The sequence below is a fragment of the Herpailurus yagouaroundi genome, unplaced genomic scaffold (assembly GCF_014898765.1).
Source record: "Herpailurus yagouaroundi ecotype Mexico unplaced genomic scaffold, PumYag 180, whole genome shotgun sequence".
NCBI classification, from domain to species: Eukaryota; Metazoa; Chordata; class Mammalia; order Carnivora; family Felidae; genus Herpailurus; species Herpailurus yagouaroundi.
The window spans coordinates 12243464-12267675 of NW_024412411.1; the positions used below are offsets into that span (position 1 = coordinate 12243464).

Genomic DNA, 24212 nt, shown 5'->3' on the forward strand with positions numbered 1-24212 from the left:
ACGAGGGGAGGGAACGGCTGAGCTTTCTCCTTAAACTGGTTGGGTTGGGCCTCGGGAACAGGCTCCCCCAAGCCTATTGGCCTCCCTGAATGGGTTGTTATGGTAACAAATGACCGAACAGTCCCTTATGAATCAGCCAATGAGAGGGGCCGTCTTTTTCACCGCACCTCTGAACAGTAGGTGTTGCGAAAGCCCGGGTAGGGCCGGGAGAAGAAGGCGGTGCCAGGACGCCCTGCGGAAGGGCCGAAGGCGGGGCTTGTGACGTTACTGGATGAACCAATCACCCCTGGTTTTCTCAACGGCCCCGCCCTTTTACCGCACATTTCCCCTCCCCTTGCTCATTTCGCACGACGCAGCGGTTGGGAACACAGACATTTTCGGAGCTGGAGCCGCCACTGCCGCCGCCATTTTGTGTCTGTGGAGAAAGAAGCTTCTGTGGCGGCTGGAAGTGGACGGAGATCACCCTTGAGACGGCGGCGTTTCATACCCGAGGTTCCCCCTGTGTCGTCCCCTAACCCCCCTCCGCGGTCAGCATGTGGTGAAGCCGGAGCCGCGAGAGACCCGGGGAGAGGAAGAGGAGTCGGAAGGGAGGCGGGGTATCGAGAGCGGCTTCAGCTTCAGCTGCGGCGGACCTCGGAGGGGGGCCGCGGCGCAATGTCAGAGCAGACGCCGGCCGAGGCCGGTACTGCGGGGGCCCGGGAGGACGCCTGTCGGGATTATCAATCATCACTCGAAGACCTGACCTTCAATAGCAAACCGCACATCAATATGCTGACCATTCTAGCCGAGGAGAACCTGCCCTTCGCCAAGGAGATCGTCTCTCTCATCGAGGCCCAAACCGCCAAGGTTTTTATACACCCCGCAGCCTCCTATTCTTCTAATACTCCCTGATTTTAGTGTCAGCCTCATCCCAGGTCTCGCTTCCATCCAAAGGGGGACAGTGTTCCTCCTCTCCAACCCTCCACCTCCAACTCAGGCTCGGTCTCTGGCCCAGGCTTCGAGCGTGGGCCTCTCTTGGGGGGGAGGGAGTGGGGAGGATAAAGGGTGGAGTCCCACTTCCGCTTACCAACTCCCTATTTAGGCCACCGCATTGTATATCCCGACACACACGTTTTGAATAGAGCCCTTTGGGGAGGGGGGTACTTAAAAGGCAGTTTGTGGTGTGGGGAAGTAAGAGTTAAAACCATTTTAACCCCCGGGAAGGTGGGGAGTGGTGGTTCTCCCATTCCCCGCCCCCACCCCCACCCCCTTACCCTTTTGGGTAATTGTGCTCTGTGGGTTGGAAGGAGGTGAAGGGGGACCTGGGAGCGAGCTGTTGGTGGGTGGGAGTAGGGAATTGGCCCCGAGTGGAGCAGCCGCCTGTTAGGAGCCCAACATGGCGCCTGAAAAGCACATGATGCGAAAGGGAAGAGAGGAGAATCCATTCCCTGCCAGCCAGGCAGCTGCTCACACCCGTCAGCCCCGTTTTGGGGTGGGGGCGGCCAGATCGAACTTTTATTCTCCTATCGGAGGGTCTAATTTGCCCCAAAATACGGGAAATTGGGGGTTCGGGCGGGGTTCGGGTGGGGGGAGGAGATCTTATCCAACCTGTAGGTGGAGAACTGGCCCAGTGGGTAACAAGTACTTGCAGTTTTTTTTTGAAAAGTTCAGTCCCTCCTCCTCTTCCTTTTCTCTTTTTTTCCTCCCTTCCCTGATAGTGAAGACGTGCTTTTCTTCACCCCTTGACAGAAGTGGTCCTCTGCCACCCTATATTTCCCTGTAGTCCTCCTCTTCTGTGGATTCATGTGGGAGCGATGTCATTTAAGTTACTGTTAAACTTAGTTATCATAATGAGTTTTAATAGCTTCCCAGTATTACGTTTTAAGTTATTTTTCAAGCTTGTACTATGGTTCAGTTTTTTCTAGTTGTTAGTGATTGAAATTAACAGGATGAGCCTCCTTTTAGCAGAGTGAACCCCTTTTAAAAGGCCACTTTAACAACAACCACCAATATATTGTTTAGAGGCGGTTTCTGTCTAGTGTACAACTGAGTGGTCTGACTCTTAATAAATGGTTTTGAAATGTGTGACTGGTATTATAAAATTTGTGAATAAAACATATAAAATATGTATTTGTCTTTTTTATTTACCTTTGTAAGGTGTAGAATCTCTTTCCAAGACTTATTTTTATCTACGTGGTTGTGTGTTTTAAACAAAAGTCTTTAAGTGACTTGGGTTCATTCTTTAGGTTCCATCCACTCTTTTGGGTAAATCTGTTCACAAGATACACGGTTTCAGGTGGTCCTTTCATACCTTAATTTAAAGAGGACAAAAAAGTAAAGATGTTTTGTTTTGTTTTTAAGGGCCCAACAAGTTTGTCATGCTCAGTCTGACAGCTAAAATACAAGTCTTCATTCACCTTTTCCTGTGAATGTCTGTGAAACAGCTATTGTTCTTTTTTTAAAGTATGAGACTTAAAAAGGAAGCATTCCTCATACTCAACATCCTTTTTATTGATATCACAAACATGTTGGACGTGAAAACTTAGTTTTTGCCTTGTTGAAGGCTTACCTTGACATTGAATGCCTTTTTTAAAAAACAAAACACTTGTGTTTCTTTCTTTCTTTTTTTTTTTTAAATAACATTGATTTTTAAAATCTAATTACCTAGTAGTTTGGGGATTACTAATATTCCACAGAGTCTAATATTTAGCAGTTCAGGTTGTCACTCAACAGTTTCCTTGCTGGTTTTTAATGGATCCAGAAGACCTTCGAGAAGTGAAAACTAAATGCTGACGATAGTGACCACATTAAAATTTGTATTTGTGTATGGCGACACAGAGTGGTGAAAATAGATGGACTATTTGCTGATAAAAGCTGAAATTTTTTTGGCACACGTTTCCTGGTTATTTTTGGAAAGCCAGGTTGAGGAAAAGATGTAAAAGTCACTGGGGAAATAATCAGGGTTGGGGTTGAGGGTGAGGGGAGGGATTTTCTGTCATTTGGTAGCAAACTGGCTTGGTTTTGTGTTTCTGGAGGTGAATGTTTGTGTCCTTATTCTCTAGCGTCTCGGCATTACTAAAGGATTCACACCTAATTTGACTCTTCCCATGAGGCAGTAGTAGTGAAAAAATATTACATACAGGATTCACTTGTACAATAAAAAAATTAGCCTACTGAACAGATTTTGGTTTTAAAGAGAGCCTGTCTTCATAAGTACAACAATGACTAAAATGGTATAAAACATGACATGGTAAGATAAAGACACAGCAATAAAGCATTGGACATGTTGGTACTTACTAGTATACCCACATGCAGTGGCCTTGTGAACCCTTTTATTAGGAACCTAAAAGAAATTTTTCATACAAAGTTATTCAAAGGTTTCCTTGGCCAACTTTGGTTGTAAGGTGTTAACAGAAGCAAGAGCACTTCCACACACTTGTATGGGCAATTGGTTTTGTGAAATATGATGGCGTTGTGTACTGCAGAACTGTGAGCCTACCCTAGCTACAGATAGCTATGGGTAAGTGTTGTTCAGGGTTAAGATTCCGATACACATGGGATGGGTAAATGGGGATAATTTTTTTTTTTATTTTGTCTTTAAATCATGGGTGCTCCTGTGGAGTCGGAGTTAACACTTTTTATGGTGTGTCTTAATGCTCCTCAAGTCTGTGAACCTGCTGATGCTTTCTGGAAACTTGCTGTACATTCTAAAAGCCAGTGGTGGGTTAGGCATTGCAGTTGAACTGGGGGCAACATTTCTTTGCTTTGGAAAGGGCCACCTGTATCAGCATCACCACATTGGCTTTGCACAAATTTAGAAACACTGGTTTGTGCATGTCAGAGGAAAAATATTTCGACGGAGAGTCCATGCTGTGAAGAAAATCTTCAGGACAAATCCTGGTTTCCAGAGTCAAGTTCAACCTGATTTACATGACTCAGCAGCTGCTCCATCCAGTTTTTCTTGTATCAGTAACAACTTGCACCTTCCTGCATGTCCTTGTGCAAGTTTCAGAGTGTTTTTTGCCATTAACTTCATATGTGAAGTGTACTTAATTTCTTTGTTCATTGGATTATAGAAAAGTAATCCTAATGATTTTACAGGTAACAAAAGTGTCATAGAGTCTAACATATAAAATATGCCTATGAAAATTAGGGTTTCTGCCAGAAGTCTGGAAACTTTACTTCGTTGAATCTAGGCACACTATTCTAAGTTAATGGGAGTCACAAAGCTTACACTCGGGTTACAGAAAATACCCTTTCCCCTTTTTGCTCACTTAAAACACAGGTCTTTTTACCGTATGAACCTGAAATTACATCGAGTGTTAAATGAATGTGCTAAAGATTACGGTTTGTCTTTCTGGTATTTCTGAGCTAATTTTATATGCTCAACTAAAGATCATTGTAAGAGATGACACCTTGATTGAACATTTAAGTTTCATAAAGGTTAATATTAATTCGAAAGTATTTAGCGTCAACAAGAATAGAAATCTGTATTGTATGTTTGAAAACTCACTTTTAAAAGTAATTCTTTGGTGACAATTCATTATACTAAACTTCTCAGTTTCTTTTTATCACTTCAGGCTCCTTCCTCAGAGAAGCTTCCTGTTATGTACCTTATGGATTCTATCGTGAAAAACGTTGGAAGAGAGTATCTCACTGCCTTTACTAAAAATCTAGTTGCAACATTTATTTGTGTGTTTGAAAAGGTATATATGCATTTAGAAACATTTGAATTTTTAAAAAATGTGTTCCTGATTAAATAAATACTTGTGTTTGTGTTGGGTTTTCTTGGGTGGTGAAATGTTTTATTCTCTTGGATATTTATCAAGTACCATGCTAGAGTTAGTGTTTTATGTTAGATCTTTAAAGCAGATTCTAGGGCTTTTCCATTATCCATTCAAGAATAGATGGGGTTTGCTTTTAGAATTTGTTTTGTTTTTAATGGAGTTCATTTGATTGAAGGTCTGTTCCATCACTAGAATATGGGCAAAAATATCTGAAGCTATCAAGAATACTTCAAATTTCATTGTTGCAGTTTTTGGTGTTAGGATGTTGACTATTCCTATCTGAAAAAGCATAATCTTCCTGTGTGTCCCAGCCTGTGATTGGTGCCTGAAACTTTTGTGATCCACCCCCCTCCCCCGCCCCCGGAAATGTTTCCTGTTACTTTGTTCAAGTGTGTTTTCTGTGAATGTAATAGGTATGTGTGAATGGTGGACCAGTTAATTGCTTTAAGTTATTTTGGAAATACTTTTAATCCCCTCTTAGTGTTTAGAAGAAAGGCTTGTTAGTTTCTATACCCAGAGATTGCAACTTCTTCCTTCCATAACATTGTATCTGGTAGTTTGTTTAATACAGTATTAGGCTGAGGAAGACAAGGGATTTGCTGGAGTAATCCATTCTCTTCCTGTCAGACTTGATCTTTCACACTTAGCAAAAGGACATTTATAAGTAGTTTTAAATCTTGTTACCTAACATAAAAAAAATGGTAGTTCTTATCTTTTATTAGCTGAACCTGTTGTGTTTGGAGAAATCTTACAGTTGTCAGACTTGGAGAATTGGAATTATTTTGAAAGAAATATCAGATTTTACTTGTTAGAACAGATTTTACTTGTTTGTTACTTGTTTTACTCAAGTAGTTGCTACTTGAGTAATTTTTTTCTTCTCAGTTCTTAGAAAAAAATACTGCTAGTAAGTATATGCAGAAGAAATTTGGAAAGCTGGGTTTCAAATTGTATTAAGGGGCTTGTTGATGAATAGTGTATTGTAGACCTTGGCTAAATACTGCTTACCTGAAGCTGTAGTCTAAGAAGCCAACTTTGCATTACAGGAGTTGGGGAGCTAAACCAGCTTCTTGGTTTCAGTTTCATTATGTTCAAATTTAGTTGGGTGTTTGGTAGAATATTACTGAATCTAACAGGGCTTTGACCCTGCAGTTGATGAAAATGACTATAATAAATATAACTCTAAAGACTTGAATATAGGCCAGGCTTTATTATCCTAAAGTTAAAATTCTAATTCAGTTTTCCCAAGTACTAGGTGTCTCTGCTAACTAGTTTCTGAATATCATTGTTATTATTCCTGTCATAGTTAGGTAACACTAAAGCTCAACAGTGGATAAGATACCTGTGAATTTCAATTTTTATGGTGCCTTCCATACCACAAATAACTTGTTTATAGGTGCCAAGCATATTGTATTGCAGAAGATTGGTTAGGGAGACAGATTTGTCTTACAGGTTCAACTAATTTCTAGTTGTTTTAGACTTCTGTCCAGAGTAAGAGTAACATAAGGAATACTATATCAAGCCCTAAAATTTGGAAACATTTGTACTGTTAAAAATAGAATTGCTTAGTTGTTTGCTTTCATAAAGGCCAGGGGACAATGACTTTAATTTTTCTGAATTTTTTTGAAGGAGAAGTTTCTTATTAAACTTTACATTTTCAAACCAAATATACCTTTAATAAGTTATTACTGTTGTACATATTTATGAATGAGTAGTATGTTTGCTGTATTGAGAACAGAGATTTATATAGCTTTAATTCTTAATAATTAAAACATTCTATAGTAACTTAACAAGCCATAGAATTGTTCTGTTGTTCTAGGTGGATGAAAATACTAGAAAAAGTTTATTTAAATTACGTTCCACATGGGATGAAATATTCCCTTTGAAGAAACTTTATGCCCTGGATGTCAGAGTCAATTCGTTAGATCCTGCTTGGCCTATTAAACCTCTGCCCCCCAATGTGAATACATCTAGCATCCATGTGAATCCTAAATTTTTAAATAAATCGGTAAGTTTTAATATGAATGGTATATAATACTTTATCAGATTTCGATTTACCTAAAATTTCTTGTTTGAAATCTCAAGAATACCCCGTGCTAAATTAGTTTCATTACAAAAAAACTTTTTTTTCACTCAGGTTCACAGTGCATTTAAAGTACATTCTTCTTGTTGAGGTGTTACATAATATCCTTATTTCGGTTTTTAAATTTTTGGAAGATTTTTTGTGTGCTTGAAACATGACAAGCCATTTATGATTATGGATAATATTTATTAAGAGGTCAGCTGATAATTTTTAGTTCCTCCTTAGCTTCCTTTTTAGCCGTGAAATATATATTTTTAACACATTATTTTCTCTTATAGCCCGAAGAGCCTTCAACACCTGGCACAGTGGTCAGTTCCCCTAGCATCTCCACTCCTCCAATTGTTCCTGATATACAGAAGAATCTTACTCAAGAACAACTAATAAGGCAGCAGTTACTGGCAAAACAAAAACAGTTGTTAGAACTTCAGCAGAAAAAGCTGGAGCTTGAGCTAGAGCAAGCTAAGGCACAACTGGTAAGTAGAGGAGATTTGGCATTTTAAATATTTTAAACCTGTCTTCAGATAGAGAAGTAATTATTTTGTATTTGAATTGTATTAGCATGTTATTTTTATTAGTGAGTGTATTCTTTTTCCACATTTATTTTATAAATTATGGTACCTTTATTACACCAAATTTTTATTTCCTTATTGTAAAACTCACTTGAGTATAAACTATACACTAGTTTCTTTCAAGTACTTTTTTCTGTTAAATTGCTATCTTTTAAGATAACACCTTAGTTTAATTAACATTATATCAAGTGGACTTAAGACCTGTCCCAAGATGGTTAGGTGTGTTGTTGTGAATGTTTTTGCGTAGTCTTTAATGTTTTATGAGCTTAGGTTTCAGGAGTAGAAATCCAGTTCCTAAAGCCTATGAAAGAAAAGCCATCACAAAATTAAGGAGGCCAGGAAGATTACCTACTTCCATGCATGAATGACCTTTTACTAAGTTATTTTACTTAGCACTTGAATTTGAGAGTGAGGAAGTGCAGGAAGGCAAGATTTTATCAAGTTCATTATCAGTGACATTAGGAGGAACTAAATTTTATGACCTAAAATTTAGCTGGAATGACTCTGATTCTTGTGCACCTAGGGTGCAGTGATTTATTTGGTAATTTCTTAGTAGCAGTCTGGCTCAGAATCCTGCATAATTAGGAAGAGGGAGGATGTTTTTTTCATTCTCTTAAAGATTACATTACAAAAACCCCAAAGTAAAGGACTAGTAAGAAATAACAAGCCCCATAAGTACATGAACTTTCTCTCTTCATTTTAATCTCCACTTAAACACTAGAAGTATACAATGTAACTGTAGTATTGAATGGATTTATTGAAAAAACATTACATTCTTTATGTTTTGTTTTCCTGACAGATAATCTGCATGTTTTATGTATTAACATAAACGTTTATTTTGTATTTCAGGCAGTTTCTCTTAGTGTTCAGCAGGAGACATCCAACTTAGGTCCTGGATCTGCACCATCCAAATTACATGTTCCACAAATTCCCCCTTTGGCTGTTAAACCTCCCCATCAAGTTCCTGTGCAACCAGAGAAAAGCCGTCCAGGTCCATCCTTACAAATTCAGGATTTGAAAGGAACTAATCGGGATCCCCGTCTTAATAGGATGAGTCAACATTCTTCGCATGGAAAAGATCAGAGTCACAGGAAAGAATTCCTAATGAACACATTGAACCAATCTGATATTAAGACAAGTAAAACTGTACCCTCTGAAAAACTAAATTCATCCAAGCAAGAGAAAAGCAAATCAGGTGAAAAAATAACCAAGAAAGAACTTGACCAATTAGATTCTAAATCTAAATCTAAATCTAAATCACCATCACCTTTGAAAAACAAATTATCCCACACAAAAGACTTGAAAAATCAAGAATCCGAAAGTGCAAGGGTGTCGGATATGAGCAAGAGAGATCCTAGGTTAAAAAAACATCTTCAGGATAAGACTGATAGCAAAGATGATGATGTAAAAGACAAGAGAAAAACTGCAGAAAAAAAGGACAAAGATGAACACATGAAATCATCTGAACACCGACTCGTTGGAAGTCGAAATAAAATCATCAATGGCATCGTACAAAAGCAGGATACAATAACGGAAGAATCAGAAAAACAAGGGACAAAACCAGGGAGATCAAGTACTAGAAAGCGGTCAAGATCGCGATCACCCAAGTCTCGATCACCAATTATACATTCTCCAAAGAGAAGAGATAGGCGGTCACCCAAACGAAGGCAGAGGAGTATGTCTCCAAGTTCCACACCCAAAGCTGGAAAGATTCGCCAATCAGGAGTTAAGCAATCACATATGGAAGAGTTTACGCTACCTTCCAGGGAAGAGCGAAATGCTAAAAGGAGTAATAAACAAGATATTCGAGATCCGAGGCGAATAAAAAAGACTGAAGAGGAACGACCACAAGAAGCTGCGAATCAGCATTCTACAAAATCCGGCACTGAACCAAAGGAGAATATAGAAAATTGGCAAAGTTCCAAGTCTACCAAAAGATGGAAATCTGGTTGGGAAGAAAATAAAAGGTAGGATGTTAACGTTTTTAATTAAGTAAAATAATGTATGTTTTAAAGACAGTCTTAATTTTAAAATTGGGTAATATTTATTGGATGCTGTAATTAGTGCTTTATTTTTCCTTTTATTTTTCAGTAACTGGGTGAAATACCATTAGTATTCCTATTTTACAGATAAGGAAACAAGTTTAGAAAGGTTAACTAGTCTACCTAAAGCTGCACGTCTAGGACATGCAAGAAGTAGAATTCATGTCTGATTTTCCTGACTTCAGACCTTATACTCTTAATCATTTAGTTAACTTTTGTAGTTACATGTATTCATTTTAACCAGATCCTTTGGAATATGGTCCTGAGTAATTGAAAAAATTTTCATGAAGTAACATGTTTTTGTGGTTTCAGCTTACAACAGGGTGATGAACATAGTAAATCTCCTCATCTAAGGCATAGGGAGAGCTGGTCAAGCACTAAAGGAATCTTGTCACCTCGAACCCCAAAGCAGCAGCATCGATTAAGTGTAGATGCCAATCTTCAGATTCCTAAAGAGTTAACTCTTGCAAGCAAAAGAGAATTACTTCAAAAGGTAGTTACTATGACCACATGTAGTCATTATTCTCTTTTGTCTAAGTTTTTTTGTAAGTGCTTTTTATACTTAAAATATTTGATTTCCTTTTATCACCCCTACACAGACGAGTGAACGTTTAGCATCTGGTGAAATTACACAGGATGAGTTCCTTGTTGTTGTGCATCAAATTCGACAGCTATTTCAGTATCAAGAAGGTAAACATAGATGCAATGTACGGGATAGTCCTACAGAAGAAAATAAAGGTGGATTAAAAAAGAAACCTCTCTTATCTGATGCTGAATTAACCTACTATGAACATAAAGCAAAACTGAAAAGGACACAGGTTCAGCATTCATTTCCAAGACTTGATCTCTTAGATCCTGATATTTTTGACTACCCTTTGACCGATGCCTTGTTGTCTGGAATAGAATGTGAGCCATCCAAAAGTAAACATGCAAGTAGGAATAGTGGAGCACAGTTTGACAGAAAAGAACAATTTAGTGAAAGAGCAAGACGTCTTTCTCCTATATCTGGGAGTCGTACTTATGCTGAGAATCTTTCACCCCATGAGGGCCGGAGAAGACATGACGAGCAAGTCTCTGCTAAAGGTAGAAAAAGTTAAATCAGATTATGCCTATTGAATCAGCAGTGAAGGGAAAATGAACAAGCTAAGTGGGGATGGATTTCTGTGACTGTTCAGACTACCTTTTGTTTATTTTGTTTCATTTTTTCCCCTCAAAGGGAAGGGAAGGGAGCTAATACTTAAGGCCACCCTATGTGTTAGGTACTTGACTTAGGTTCTTTATATATGTAATCTGATTTAATCCTCACAATAACCCAATTAAATATATTTTGTCCCATTTTACAGATAGGAAGCAAGACCAGAGAGGTTAAATAACTTGCTCTCAAAGTCAAATAATTAGTTGACAAAATGGGGATTTTTTTTTTTTTTTTTAAACCCAGGTGTGTCTGACTGTAGAGGGCATCCTCTTTCTTGCTGCTTGATATGCTGTCTTTTCCTTCCCCTCTAATAAAGTGAGATAGTTTTGGATATTTTTGGCTAAACATTTACATGAAAATAAAAAGATTTAAGATAATTTAATAAAAATTCAGATTCAGGGAAAATAACATCTTTTTCTTTTTAAAAGGTGTACGAGAAGAGCAGAGGTCACCATTCAATGATCGTTTTCCACTTAAGCGACCTAGATACGAAGATTCAGATAAACCATTTGTAGATAGCCCAGCATCAAGATTTGCCGGCCTCGATACAAATCAGCGACTTACAGCTTTAGCTGAAGACAGACCATTATTTGATGGACCTAGTAGGCCATCAGTAACAAGAGATGGTCCAACCAAGATGATTTTTGAAGGACCTAATAAATTAAGCCCTAGAATTGATGGACCTCCTACACCAGGTTCTCTTAGGTTTGATGGGTCACCAGGACAAATGGGGGGAGGTGGCCCTTTGAGATTTGAAGGACCACAAGGTCAGCTAGGAGGTGGGTGTCCTTTGAGATTTGAAGGTCCTCCAGGACCAGTAGGGACGCCTCTGCGGTTTGAGGGGCCGATTGGTCAGGCAGGAGGAGGTGGTTTTCGGTTTGAAGGTTCACCTGGTCTGAGGTTTGAGGGATCTGCAGGTGGTTTGCGATTTGAGGGACCAGGGGGCCAGCCTGTGGGAGGTCTCAGGTTTGAGGGACATCGGGGTCAACCTGTGGGTGGTCTACGGTTTGAGGGACCTCATGGTCAGCCTGTGGGTGGACTTAGATTTGATAATCCCCGAGGTCAGCCTGTAGGTGGACTTAGATTTGAAGGGGGTCATGGTCCATCAGGGGCTGCAATTAGGTTTGATGGACCTCATGGTCAGCCAGCAGGTGGGATCAGATTTGAGGGCCCTTTGCTACAGCAGGGAGTTGGAATGAGGTTTGAGGGTCCCCATGGTCAGTCAGTAGCTGGTTTGAGGTTTGAAGGACAACATAATCAACTTGGTGGGAACCTTAGGTTTGAGGGTCCACATGGTCAGCCAGGGGTTGGGATCAGGTTTGAAGGACCGTTAGTCCAACAAGGAGGTGGAATGAGGTTTGAGGGTCCTTCTGTACCAGGAGGTGGCCTGAGAATTGAAGGGCCTCTAGGTCAAGGTGGTCCAAGATTTGAAGGTTGTCATGCTTTAAGGTTTGATGGGCAGCCAGGTCAGCCATCACTCTTGCCAAGATTTGATGGATTACATGGGCAGCCAGGTCCTAGATTTGAAAGAACTGGTCAGCCAGGCCCACAGAGATTTGATGGACCACCTGGACAGCAGGTTCAACCAAGATTTGATGGTGTACCTCAAAGATTTGATGGCCCACAACACCAGCAAGCATCAAGGTTTGATATTCCTCTTGGTCTTCAAAGCACACGATTTGACAATCATCCTTCACAAAGGCTTGAATCAGTATCTTTCAATCAGTCTGGTCCATATAATGATCCACCTGGCAATGCTTTTAATGCCCCATCCCAAGGACTACAGTTCCAAAGACATGAACAAATGTTTGATTCACCTCAAGGACCAAATTTTAATGGACCACATGGCCCTGGAAACCAGAGTTTCTCGAATCCCCTTAACAGAGCTTCTGGACACTATTTTGATGAAAAGAATCTCCAGAGTTCCCAATTTGGAAACTTTGGCAATTTACCTGCTCCAATAACAGTAGGAAATATTCAGGCGTCTCAACAGGTAAGTCTGTTGTAGTTACTTTAAAATGATGTTCTTTGCAGATGTGGACCATTTTAATGTTTCTAGGGTTTGAAGATTTTTAGGAGATAATTTATTCTGTAGATTGACAGTTTGTAAGGTACTCCAAAAGTCCACATGCTAGGCAAGTGGGATGAGAGTCTTGAGCCTTAAATTTGCAATTTAAATCCAAAATTGATTTTAGCTCTCCCAGGATCTGTAGAAATCTCTCTCTGTCTCTGTCTCTGTCTCACACACACACACACACACACACACACACACACACACACACAGTGTTTGTTTTTTAATGGACTTTATTGTTTTAGAATAGTTATAGGTTCACAGCAAAGTTGAGCTGTGAAATACAGAGATTTCCCATATTACCCCTTACACATGCATAGCCTCCCCATTATGTTTTTTTCCTTTTTGGTTTCAAAGGTAGTAAAGTATTACACAATTGTGAGTTTGTTTCATAGACTCGTGATACATTGTAGAACTGTGGAGCCCCTTAAAGTTATAGGGAGCTGGATTTTTAGACTTTTAAGAACTTCCTTAACCTGAGTTAAATAAAATCAAACTGCCCATGCTTTTACAGCCTTTCTTTTTCTTTTCTTCTTACTTTTCACCACCTTTCCAGTGATTCCAGTTGAATACAGTTGTGTGATATTAATGTAAACACAGGAAACTTGTGACATGTCTCCCAAATACATTCAGTGCATCACCTCAACTTGTACAATCATCTGTTGGTATTCTTTTGCTTTTGTTCTGCATATATTTTAAAATGCATATTGAAATAATTATAAAGCAGTGTGCTTACATTGTGTGATTAATGACTACTTTGCTTGCCTGCTGAAATTCTCCTGGGCTAAATTCACTTTTTTGCTAGGCACTGACATTTTCTTACTAGGACAGATTCATTTTATAGTAGTAATGTCTCATGGAAGAAAATGTAAAACAAAAAGATTTTAAAATGTGTTATAAGCATTATTGATAGCAAGCAGTCTGTACAGTAGTTGTTTGTCTTTTACAGTCTACTTTGCAACCCAAAGTATGATGTTCAAGCAGGATGATCAAAAAAGAGTTAAGAGATTGCTGATTAAAGCAGGCTTTTCATATCTGTGGGAAGGAGTCTGATCAGCAGTTCTGGCCTCAGCTTTGCTGACAGCTAGCCGTTATGATTGTGTACAGGTCATATCTCTAGATATCAGTTCTATTTATAAAATAAGGGAAAGCATCAGCAAGGTAAAGTGATTTGTGTAAGGTCACACAGACTGTTGGCTATCTTATGTTTGCATGGTATCTTAAACTTCTCATATATCTTATAACCCATGAAACAGGTAAGGGAGTATTGTTTCATTTTTGTAGAAAGTCTAGAAATGAAGTGATCCAGTTAAGTTACACTTGTACATTTTTATTGTAGAAACCAGACCTTATGATATCTGTCGGTATTTTTATATGATCAGAATGTTAAAGTTTTAGTTAAAATACAGAAAGGATGTTCTTTTTTAAAACCAAGGTTTCTCTTAAAGGTTCTTACTGGTGTTGCTCAGCCAGTAGCATTTGGCCAAGGACAACAATTTTTACCAGTTCATCCACAAAATCCTGGAGCATTTGTTCAGAATCCTTCAGGTATGTACTTTCTGAACTTAGCGTTTTTTCAAAAACCAAATACTGTTTTGTTGAGTAGCTATTTTTGTCAGTTTTAGGAAATGACAATTTTGAGAGGGGATATGCAGTTTAGAGAAATTTAATCTGGCTAGAAATTTGTGTTCCCTTTTTGAGTTTGTTTCCACTGTTTATGTGTATTCACTTGGATCCTGTGAATACTTGGATAGCTAGACATGGTCAGCCAGGGTTTTGTAGACCATAAAAAAGAAAGAAACCTGTGGAGGGTGGAGTAAAGGGTGATGTTTGTGTTGAGGTAAAATGAAATAAATGACAAACCTCAGAAATCTCAGTTATTTGATATTTTGAGTTTTTGTTTTGTGTATATGTGATGATCCAGCAAACACGAAGTGAATACTAGGGACTTTGCTTTATAAAGTTGATTCATTCATATGTCTTTATGGGCACTCAAATAATAATTGTACACAACATGTTAAAAAAGTAGAAATAGGGTGCCTGGCTGGTTTAGTTGGTAGAGCATGTGACCCTTGATCTTGGGGTTGTGAGTTCAAGCCCTGGGTTGGGTGTAGAGCCTTCTTAAAAAAAACAAAAAAGTAGAAAAACCTGAGTCCCTAGCCAGGTCCCCTGAGAAGCTCTTTTGTTACTGTGAGATGAGGCATAACAGTATTGTTACGGATACAGTAACTGTATTGGATATGAGAGCTTTAAAAGCGATTTTTAGTTTTGGGGTGCCTGGGTGTCTTAGTTAAGCATCTGACTCTTGATTTTGGCTCAGGTCATGAGTTTGAGCACTCCATCAGGCTCCATGCTGCAGAGCCTGCTTGGGATTCTCTACCTCTCCATCTCCCTCTGCCCCTCTCCTGCTTGTTCTCTCGCTCTTTCTTTCTCTCTCTCTCTCCTCTCAAAATAAACAGAAAAAAAAAGTGAATTTTAAATTTAATTTGAAAACAATGGGAAGTATATAAATTATGGTATTTTATAAAATAACTGCAAAGCTTTAGTGTATTGAGAACTAGCCCAACCAAATTGTAGTGGTACTTGCTTTATTTTTTTAATCATTAAAATAGGCACTTTCAGAAACATGCTGTAGCGTGGCACTATTTAGTTTACAAATTTAGGGAGTTTTCCAAAACTTCTGAAGTAACTAGGGAAAGCCTAGTCAGTCAAGTTCTAGTTTATGCTTTAGTTCTTAAATTGTGTCATCACAAGTATTTCATGTAATTAATTTGAAAAACACTTGTGTTTTTAGTTCCTAGATTGACAATTAGGATAAATTAATATTTTTTAAATGTTTTTTTGTTGTCACTGTATTGAAAAGGGAAGAAAGAACTGGGATCTACAGTCAGAAGACCAGTGTTAGAAACTATACTTTACTACTTTATAGGTAGGCAGGGTATAAGCAAATATCCTCTTCGGGATTCAGTTGCTTCCTCTTGACAGACAATAAAGTCAGTATTTGCTTGGGAAGTTTGTTTTTTAAGAGTCAAATAAGGTAGTATATGCAAAAGTGCTTTGTAACGTGCTGTATTAACATATTCTTTTTAGAACTCAGTTTTTTTTTTTTTGTTGAGTAGAGGATTTGTTATGTTGGAGTGAGTAGCACGAGATAGTGTGCAAAAACTGCAAATTTTCTTTTTGTTTTTACAACCTTGGGGTGCATGTGTATACACACAGGGCATAGCAATGTCACAGAGGAAATCACATCTTTTTCCTGTAGGTTGGAGGAATTGAGTGAGATGTTAAGTATGCTTTACTTCAGGTTCTGCTCACTCCTACTAAAGAGGTGTGAAAAGCATCCAGGGTTCTATAATCAGCTTCTCTTAAGGTTTCTTCTTGAAAATGAAAGTAAAAACACCTCCTAGTAGTAAATATTTAAACATATTGATCATTTGCTGTATGCTAGGTATTGTTCTAGGATGATTCTTCTTTACCTATAAAACTGAGGCACAGATATGAAACTTGGTTATGTCACACAACTAGAAAATGGGATTTCCAGTTAGAATCCCAGGAGTCTGTTTCCATAGTTCATGCCCTTGATCACTCAACTCAGCTGCTCACAGACTTGTGAATAGCTGGTTACAACTCTGAAACATAAATAGCTAATCCCAGTGAAATGTAAATGTTAAACTAGGGTGTGAAATGGTGTTGTAATTGACTGTTGAGGTTAATTTATTCATTCATGTATTCAGACATTTCAACAAATATTAATTAGCCCGCAGTGTACAACGGACTGTGCTAAGGGTACAGTATGCAGTGGTTAAGAGCAGGGATTATGTATATTGTGGATGCAAACTGAATTTCCTGTCATGAAGAGAAATTTTTAGTAGTTCAGAACTTTTTTCTAGAGGTATAGTGAGATGCATAATAGATAATAGTGACATACAAATACATTAAAATACTATGTTTACACTTGATTTAAAGAATAGTAATTGGGGCGCCTGGGTGGCTTAGTCGGTTAAGCGTCCGACTTTTGATTCTGGCTCAGGTCATGATACCCTGTCGTGGGTTTATCCCTGCTCAATAAAGTATTTATAAAGTACTTATAAAGTTTCATAAAGTATCTGTTTTCAGTGTTAACTTTTAATATTTGTCCTAGAATATATTTTTAAGAGATGAGGACTTGCTGACCTAAATGAAAAGTTCACTTTAGGAGCTTCTGTGATAATTACACTCATCCTGAAGAAGATTTTTTCAAATTTATTATTATTTTTTTAATTTTCTTTAATGTTTATTTTTGAGAGAAAGAGAGAAAGAGAGCGTGCACACGCGCCGCGTGAGCAAGCATGAGTGGGGGAGGGGCAGGGAGAAAGGGAGACACAGAATCTGAAGCAGGCTCCAGGCTCTGAGCTGTCAGCACAGAGCCTTACATGGGACTCAAACTCACTGACCGGACCTGAGCTGAAGTCAGACGCTTAACCGACTGAGCCACCCATGCATTCCCCAAATTTATTATTGATAGGGCATCTTGAAGAAAACTTTGAAAAATGCATAGTATGATTTACATCTTTGAGTTCTACTTTCATTTTAAGAGTGCTATTTTTTTAAAGGAGCCCTTCCAAAGGCATATCCTGATAATCATCTCAGTCAGGTGGATGTAAATGAATTATTTTCAAAACTGCTAAAAACAGGAATTCTCAAATTGTCCCAGCCTGATTCAGCTACAACACGTGAGTATGGTTTTTCTATACTGCATGTACACAAAACTTCATTAAGTTTTAAAGGTGTATGTATGATTTGCTATAATAAGTTATGATAAAAGTCATTAAAATTTTGCATTTTTAATTTTTTTCTGGAAATGAAATATAATTGGCTTATAATGAAATACTTTAAAAATTTTCTAAGATGGTACTAGTAACTTTATAGTGGACATTGTTTCATTTTACGTTCATGCAAATGCCATGTGCAGACTTTTTACTAGTTATTTTATATTGATTTAGTTTTTAAAAATAATTTGAATATTGATGAAATAAAATTTCATGTAAATTGACTTTTAAGAAATCAGACTTAATTTCAGTTATCAAAACAAAGAATTGTATTTGTTTCCTTGGTCAGTAAATACAGTGAATAGACAAGATGGGGTTCTCTGTATGTTTATGACACTTCAGTATTCCTCTATAATGAATGCTTAGAGAACGGTATTGAGAAGTTTGTTTTTTTTTTCAATTGAAGAAGTAAATGAAGTTGCTGCTCAGCCTGCCCCTGAAGAGGAGGAAGATCAAAATGAAGATCAAGATGTTCCAGATCTTACCAATTTTACAATTGAAGAACTGAAACAGTATGTAATCTAATTTTCTTTCTAATTTTCCAAGATAAATGGGACAATGACTTTAATTAAACAGTGGATGTTATTATTAGTGCTATTCATTTTACCCCTCTTTCAAGTGTTTATAAAATTTAGGAAGCATGTTTTCTTTTTCTTTAATGTAGTGAAATATACATAACATAAACTTCTAGAAGCCTTTATGTTTTTAAATTTCGTTTTAAAATATGTCTGCTGCACAAGTATTTAGGCCAAGAGACCATCCCCAAATTTCAATTTTTTAATATCTGTATTTGGTATAGGAAGTATAAGGAGTTACAATAATAGGTATTAATCATGATGTATTCCTTTTATCTCCATTTCTCTTAATCATTTTTTCTGTATTTGATATTCTTGTGCTTTTGAAGATAGGAAAATGAGATTTTTATAGTCTAGTATTTAAGAACTTAAAAAAAATCTATTTTCATTTCATAAGTAATGCATATTCATTGTAGGAAGTTAGAAAATTCCTACATGCTCTGTAGAGCATGTGACTCTTGATCTCAGGGTTGTGAGTTTAAGCCCCATGTTGGGCATGGAGCCTACTTAAAAAAAAAAAAAATTAAGGAAAAAAAAAGAAAATTAGAAAATTCAGTTAAACCAAGAAAATAAATTTAACCTACAATTCCAACTTTACTGATAACCACTCTTTTAACATTTGGTGCATATTTTTTCCTAATATTTTATTTGTGTGTATTACTCCTATAAAAAAAGTTAAAGGTGCTTTATGGACTTATTATATCCTTATGAATACTTCATAAAAATATAGACACCTAATGGATTACACCTTTTAAAACTCAATTTTTTTTAACTGTAATTCATGGAATTAAAGCTTTATAATGAAAGTCTTCTAATAAAGGCTTGTAATAAAAGATAGTATCCCTTTTTCCTGGCTTTACTCTTTACCCAGAAGCATTAAAAATAATTGTTTTTAAGTTTATTTATTTATTTTGAAAGAGAGAGGGAGTGTGAGTGGGGAGTGGCAGAGAGAGAATCCCAAGCAGGCTCTACCCTGTCAGCGCAGAGCTGGATGCGGGTCTCGCTCTCAACGAACCCTGAGATCATGACCTGAGCCAATATCAAGAGTCAGATGCTTAACTGAATCATCCAATACCCCCACCCATACGCTTTTTTTTTTTTTTCAACTTTTTTTATTTATTTTTGGGACAGAGAGAGACAGAGCATGAACGGGGGAGGGGCAGAGAGAGAGGGAGACACAGAATCGGAAACAGGCCCCAGGCTCCGAGCCATCAGCCCAGAGCCTGACGCGGGGCTCGAACTCATGGACCGCGAGATCGTGACCTGGCTGAAGTCGGACGCTTAACCGACTGTGCCACCCAGGCGCCCCAACCAGACGCTTTTTTTAAACCATTTTTAACTGTTAGTTATGGTTCCTTGCATTTCTCTATTTCTTAAAAGATACATATTTTTCTTTATTTCTTGATTTATCACATTTAGACAATCTTTTGATTTCCTGAAAATGAAGATTTAGCCAGCTCTTTTACTGTCCTACCAACTCTTCCCCATATAGTTATAAAACCATTTTTATTAAATCATTATTTAGTATTAACAGTTCATAACTGCCCTATTTATTCAGTTAGTTGGTCTGTATACCTATTTCTTTCCAAATAGGAAGCTCAGAATTGTAAGAACTGATGGTCACCTCAGTTTACCATGAGTCTAATTTTTCTTTTTAGTTATGTATACTATTATTATTTCTTTTGTACTGCTTTCACCATTCTTTAGATGAGGGTGGGGTAGTTGAGTCATTCAGAACTCCAAAGATCTGAAGAGGTGAAATCCATTTGTTCTGCCATACCCATCTGCCATGTCCACCTTGATGTTGACACTAATCTAAGAGCAGGCCAGCTATTGGCTTATTAGTTAGCAGATGATCATTCCATTTTTAGCTAGAAAGGAAATAACTGGGCCAGGCCTGTCAATAAGAGGATAGACTCCATGTTCTAAAATTCACCAAAGTTAATTTAAAGAGGGTCAGTGACATATTAGAGAACAATATTGATCTTAGGTATTGTTTCAGCCAGCTTTTGGCCATTTTTCCACATTATCAGAACTAAAGATGATTTCTTTGTTTTTCAAAATAGACGTTATGATAGCGTTATAAATCGACTGTACACTGGTATTCAGTGTTACTCTTGTGGAATGAGGTTTACAACATCACAGACAGATGTATATGCAGACCACTTGGACTGGCATTATCGGCAAAACAGAACTGAAAAAGATGTTAGCAGAAAAGTCACTCATAGACGTTGGTACTACAGTTTAACAGTAAGTAATCAGTATACCTCTAAACCATCTTTTAACCCTTAAATCTTATCATTCTAAAAAGTGTTATAGTTTAAATAATTGCTGGGAGCTATCTCATCAATTTTCTAAATAGAATTTGATCCCTAGAATATAAAACGTTTTTAAAATAAATTTGAAGAGTATGTATTTGCTTTTTGTTGAGATAAGAGTAGGTCGTAAGTTTCTACTAGCTGTAAAATTCCAGTTTCCTATGACATTTTTTTTGTCAAAAATTTTATGTGAAATTTATCTTGTTTAAATTAGTTGTAACTCTAGAGGTAATGGAAAATGAACATTAAGAACTTAACTGTTCTCAGTAGTTGCTTTGTATTGTCTCTAAGTTGTGGGGTTCACAGAAAAGTATAATTTTAAATAATATTAAAGCATATTATAGGTAAATGTACCCTTATCTTTCAATGCTATTATATTGAAGATAAGCAGTAAAAGTTTAGAAACAAATGAAAATATTCCTTTTAAATCAACTCCTTTTAAGGACTGGATAGAATTTGAGGAAATAGCTGATTTGGAAGAACGTGCAAAGAGCCAGTTTTTTGAAAAGGTGCATGAAGAAGTTGTGCTCAAAACTCAGGAGGCTGCAAAAGAAAAGGAGTTCCAAAGTGTACCTGCTGGACCAGCTGGAGCAGTTGAGGTAAGAAAAGAATATTTAATTTTCTACCTCTGGTCATCCCTGACTTCCTTATCAGTGACCAACAACAGCAAAATAAATGTTAACTATTTTTGCATGGAAGAATGCAAAATCCTTAGAACTTATTTTGTATTTATATATTGAACTTCCAGATAACACTTAAGTTTTCTTCCACTTAATAAAATGTTTATATGTTTTTACCTAAGTTGATTGAATGTGTTCTGTAAATTTCATTTTTATGATTCTATTTTAGAGTTGTGAAATCTGTCAAGAACAATTTGAACAATACTGGGATGAAGAAGAGGAGGAATGGCATTTAAAAAATGCTATTAGAGTAGATGGAAAGGTAATTTTCAATTCTTTATAAGTGTTAAGATTAGATTTTTTTTGTAGGGGCTAGCTCACCAGTTGGAAAGAAAAATTTTTGTTTTTTGATTCTTATAAAAAAGGTATAGAGTTGGAAGTTATTTTAGCAGTCAATTGGTTCTATACTTATTTTATATAAGAAGTTGCAGAATTAGTTAACGATAAACCCAGAGTAGATCTGAATCTAGTCAATCTTCTTTTTACCTAAACCACATCATTTTAATTCTGAATTTATAAATCATCATAAAAAAACTGTTACTATCTTAAAAGTATACCATGTTATCTACTTAAATGTATAAAGCGAGATTACAGAGAAACTGGATGAAATTTTTGTTTTATCCACATATGTGACCAAGTGATTTTTGCCACCTTTCTAAGGTAGCTATTTTTTGGTGTAAATTAAAAAAGACAATCCTATCAGAATAGTCTATTGGAAATGAACACACATGTGAATACCTACTTACTGTTTTTCTTTTTGCTTCAGATTTATCATCCATCATGTTACGAGGATTATCAAAATGTAAGTTGTTTTTGATTACTGTTTTTTCTCATGTACATTAATAAATTCTATTTTCAGTTTTGTTTTTTTTTTTTTTTTTTGCATCAGCAATATTGTTTAACTTTATTGAGCTGTTTTGTGTTTTGATGTAGCATTTAGGTTGTTCACTAAATATTGGTGCTAGATTGATAGGATCTGATTTAGATTTTGAAATTTCTGTATTCCTTGCATTCTATTCACTGGAGTCTTGATGTTTTTTACTAAAACAGTAGGCCCAGAGAAATGTGAGGGAAACTGAAGAGGATGATCATAATGTGAACAGATTTCTCGAGTTATGGGTAGTGTTTACGGCCCTTTTTTTTTTTTAAACTTAGCATATTACAGCATAGGAATAATTTTAAAGTGATCACATGTGAAATCTGAAAGACCTGTCTTGACTTCAGAAGTTCAAATTTTCATATTTGAGAGTAACCATTTCTTAAAACCAAACAATAAACACTAACTGGTTCAAGAGGGAGTTTGAGGGGCACCTGTGTGGCTCAGTCAGTTAAGCGTTAGACTCTTGATTTTGGCTCAGGTAATCTTGCAGTTCATAGGTTTGAGCCCCACTTCAGGCTCTGTGCTGCCAGTGCGGAGTCTGCTTGGGAAATTCTCTCTTCTTCTCTCTGCCCCTCCCCTGCTTATTCTCTCTCAAAACAAATAAACTTAAAAAAAAACTAAAAAAATAAATAAAAATTAAAAAGGCAGTTTGGAAGATTCATTTAGGTAATCAAAAGAGAGTAGACATTCTAGGACATTTGATGGTTTGTGAGGTCAGAGTATTTGAAATTACGATAGTCACAATTCCATAGTATATGTAGGGGTTACTATCTCTGTGGGGTTAAATATAGAAGTATATCTAATCAACTTCTTTTGGCCCGACAGTGGTTACTGCTTTTCTTAGCTCAGATCACTGCTGAGGATGTATTAAATGCTCAGTATATTTATTTGCCTGCTTTTATAATGTATGGGGAAGCAGGTATTATTTATTTGTTATGTGTATGTTTCTTTGTCCACACAAAGGTCTTATAAATAAAACTAATGTGGTACTTTTGAACTTGAATTAGAACTCACAGGGCTTTTCATTTTGTAGACATCTTCATTTGATTGTACACCATCTCCCAGCAAGACACCAGTTGAAAACCCTTTGAACATTATGTTGAACATTGTCAAAAATGAATTGCAGGAACCCTGTGAAAGTCCCAAAGTTAAGGAAGAACGAATTGATACCCCACCAGCTTGTACAGAGGAAAGCATAGCAACACCCACTGAAATTAAAACAGAAAGTGATACAGTCGAGTCAGTTTAAATAAAATGAGAAAGGTATGTTTTTCTTTTTAAAAAAAAGCTGCTGTTGGATCTAGAAGGTGAAGAATTTTTTATGTATATATAGACATATATCTATATAAATTGTCTAGCTGAGGCAGGGCCTTCAGCTCTCATTTGGTTAATAAATACATTTTAGTATTTGCATTTCCTACTGCCTGCACAGTTTCAGGTGCTTGTTGTGTGAAAGTTCTGTAGATGTGTGCAAATTTAACAAAATGAAATTGTATGTGTAAAAATGTACGATTTTCACTTGTGAAACTGTAAATTATAAATAAAAAATATTTTTGCTATCCATGGAGTGTAATATTTATGCACACCATCAAATAAAGACAGTGTTTCTGTACTTTTTATTGGGTGAAAATGGAATTAAACAGCAACCTCAACATAAAAGATTTTTTTTTCTAGTAGCTTCACATGATTACAGAAGCAAATTCTGCTTAGTTTTATCCTTCAAATGAGGGTTGTGAGAGAGCACTGCAGGACTTTTCTCAAATAGAAAAGCCAGACTTGAAAAATTTTTTAAACCGAAATAGGACTTTGCATATATATCTCTCCAGCTATAGAGAACCATCCAGATGTCCATTTTTGAAAAGTATCTAATGAAGCAACTTTTATTGAACTTGGACACTGATACCATCAAGCGATTAACAAATATATTTAAGTACTAAAGGTGATTTTTTTTTTAAGTGACATTTTTCAAATTTGTCAAACAATTTAATGCAGATGAACATATTTCTATTTTAAGTTACAGGGGAATCTGTAAGAATGTTCATTTGAAACATGGTTAACCTTTTTCCTTTGTTGGTTTTGACTGAATTAGATGGATACCATGAGATGTTAATATTCATACATGTAATAAATAGAATGATGAAGAAACTTCAAGTTTGTATTTTTTTTATTTCTTCAATGGCTTTAGAATGGCTTCTTTATCTTACGTCTTTGTTCATCACTCTGTTCTT

General features: G+C 36.8%; 1 protein-coding gene across 4 annotated transcripts; it reads left to right on the forward strand.

Annotated features, from left to right (window-relative positions):
- The first annotated feature begins 332 nt into the window (after window positions 1-332).
- Window positions 333-24135, forward strand: PCF11 (PCF11 cleavage and polyadenylation factor subunit). Of its 4 annotated transcripts, none has more exons than XM_040489499.1 (16): window positions 333-846; window positions 4560-4685; window positions 6583-6771; window positions 7125-7319; window positions 8265-9382; window positions 9770-9950; window positions 10057-10540; window positions 11081-12645; window positions 14172-14271; window positions 17316-17435; window positions 17938-18043; window positions 20173-20356; window positions 20868-21023; window positions 21274-21366; window positions 21871-21906; window positions 23018-24135. In XM_040489499.1, the coding sequence occupies exons 1-16, from the start codon at window positions 655-657 to the stop codon at window positions 23231-23233; spliced, it is 5061 nt and encodes a 1686-aa protein (XP_040345433.1). In that variant the 5' UTR covers window positions 333-654; the 3' UTR covers window positions 23234-24135. The 4 variants fall into 4 exon arrangements, with proteins under 4 accessions (XP_040345433.1, XP_040345434.1, XP_040345435.1 ...); XM_040489500.1 differs by having other exon boundaries at window positions 17941-18043; XM_040489501.1 differs by having other exon boundaries at window positions 10057-10147.
- Window positions 24136-24212: the final 77 nt, after the last annotated feature.

Coding starts and splice junctions, on each gene's coding strand:
- PCF11 (XM_040489499.1), top strand. CDS start 655: ATGTCAGAGCAGACGCCGGCCGAGGCCGGTACTGCGGGGGCCCGGGAG. Junction 18,044..20,172: donor ACAATTGAAGAACTGAAACA/GTATGTAATCTA, acceptor TTTTCAAAATAG/ACGTTATGATAGCGTTATAA. Junction 21,907..23,017: donor GTTACGAGGATTATCAAAAT/GTAAGTTGTTTT, acceptor TTCATTTTGTAG/ACATCTTCATTTGATTGTAC.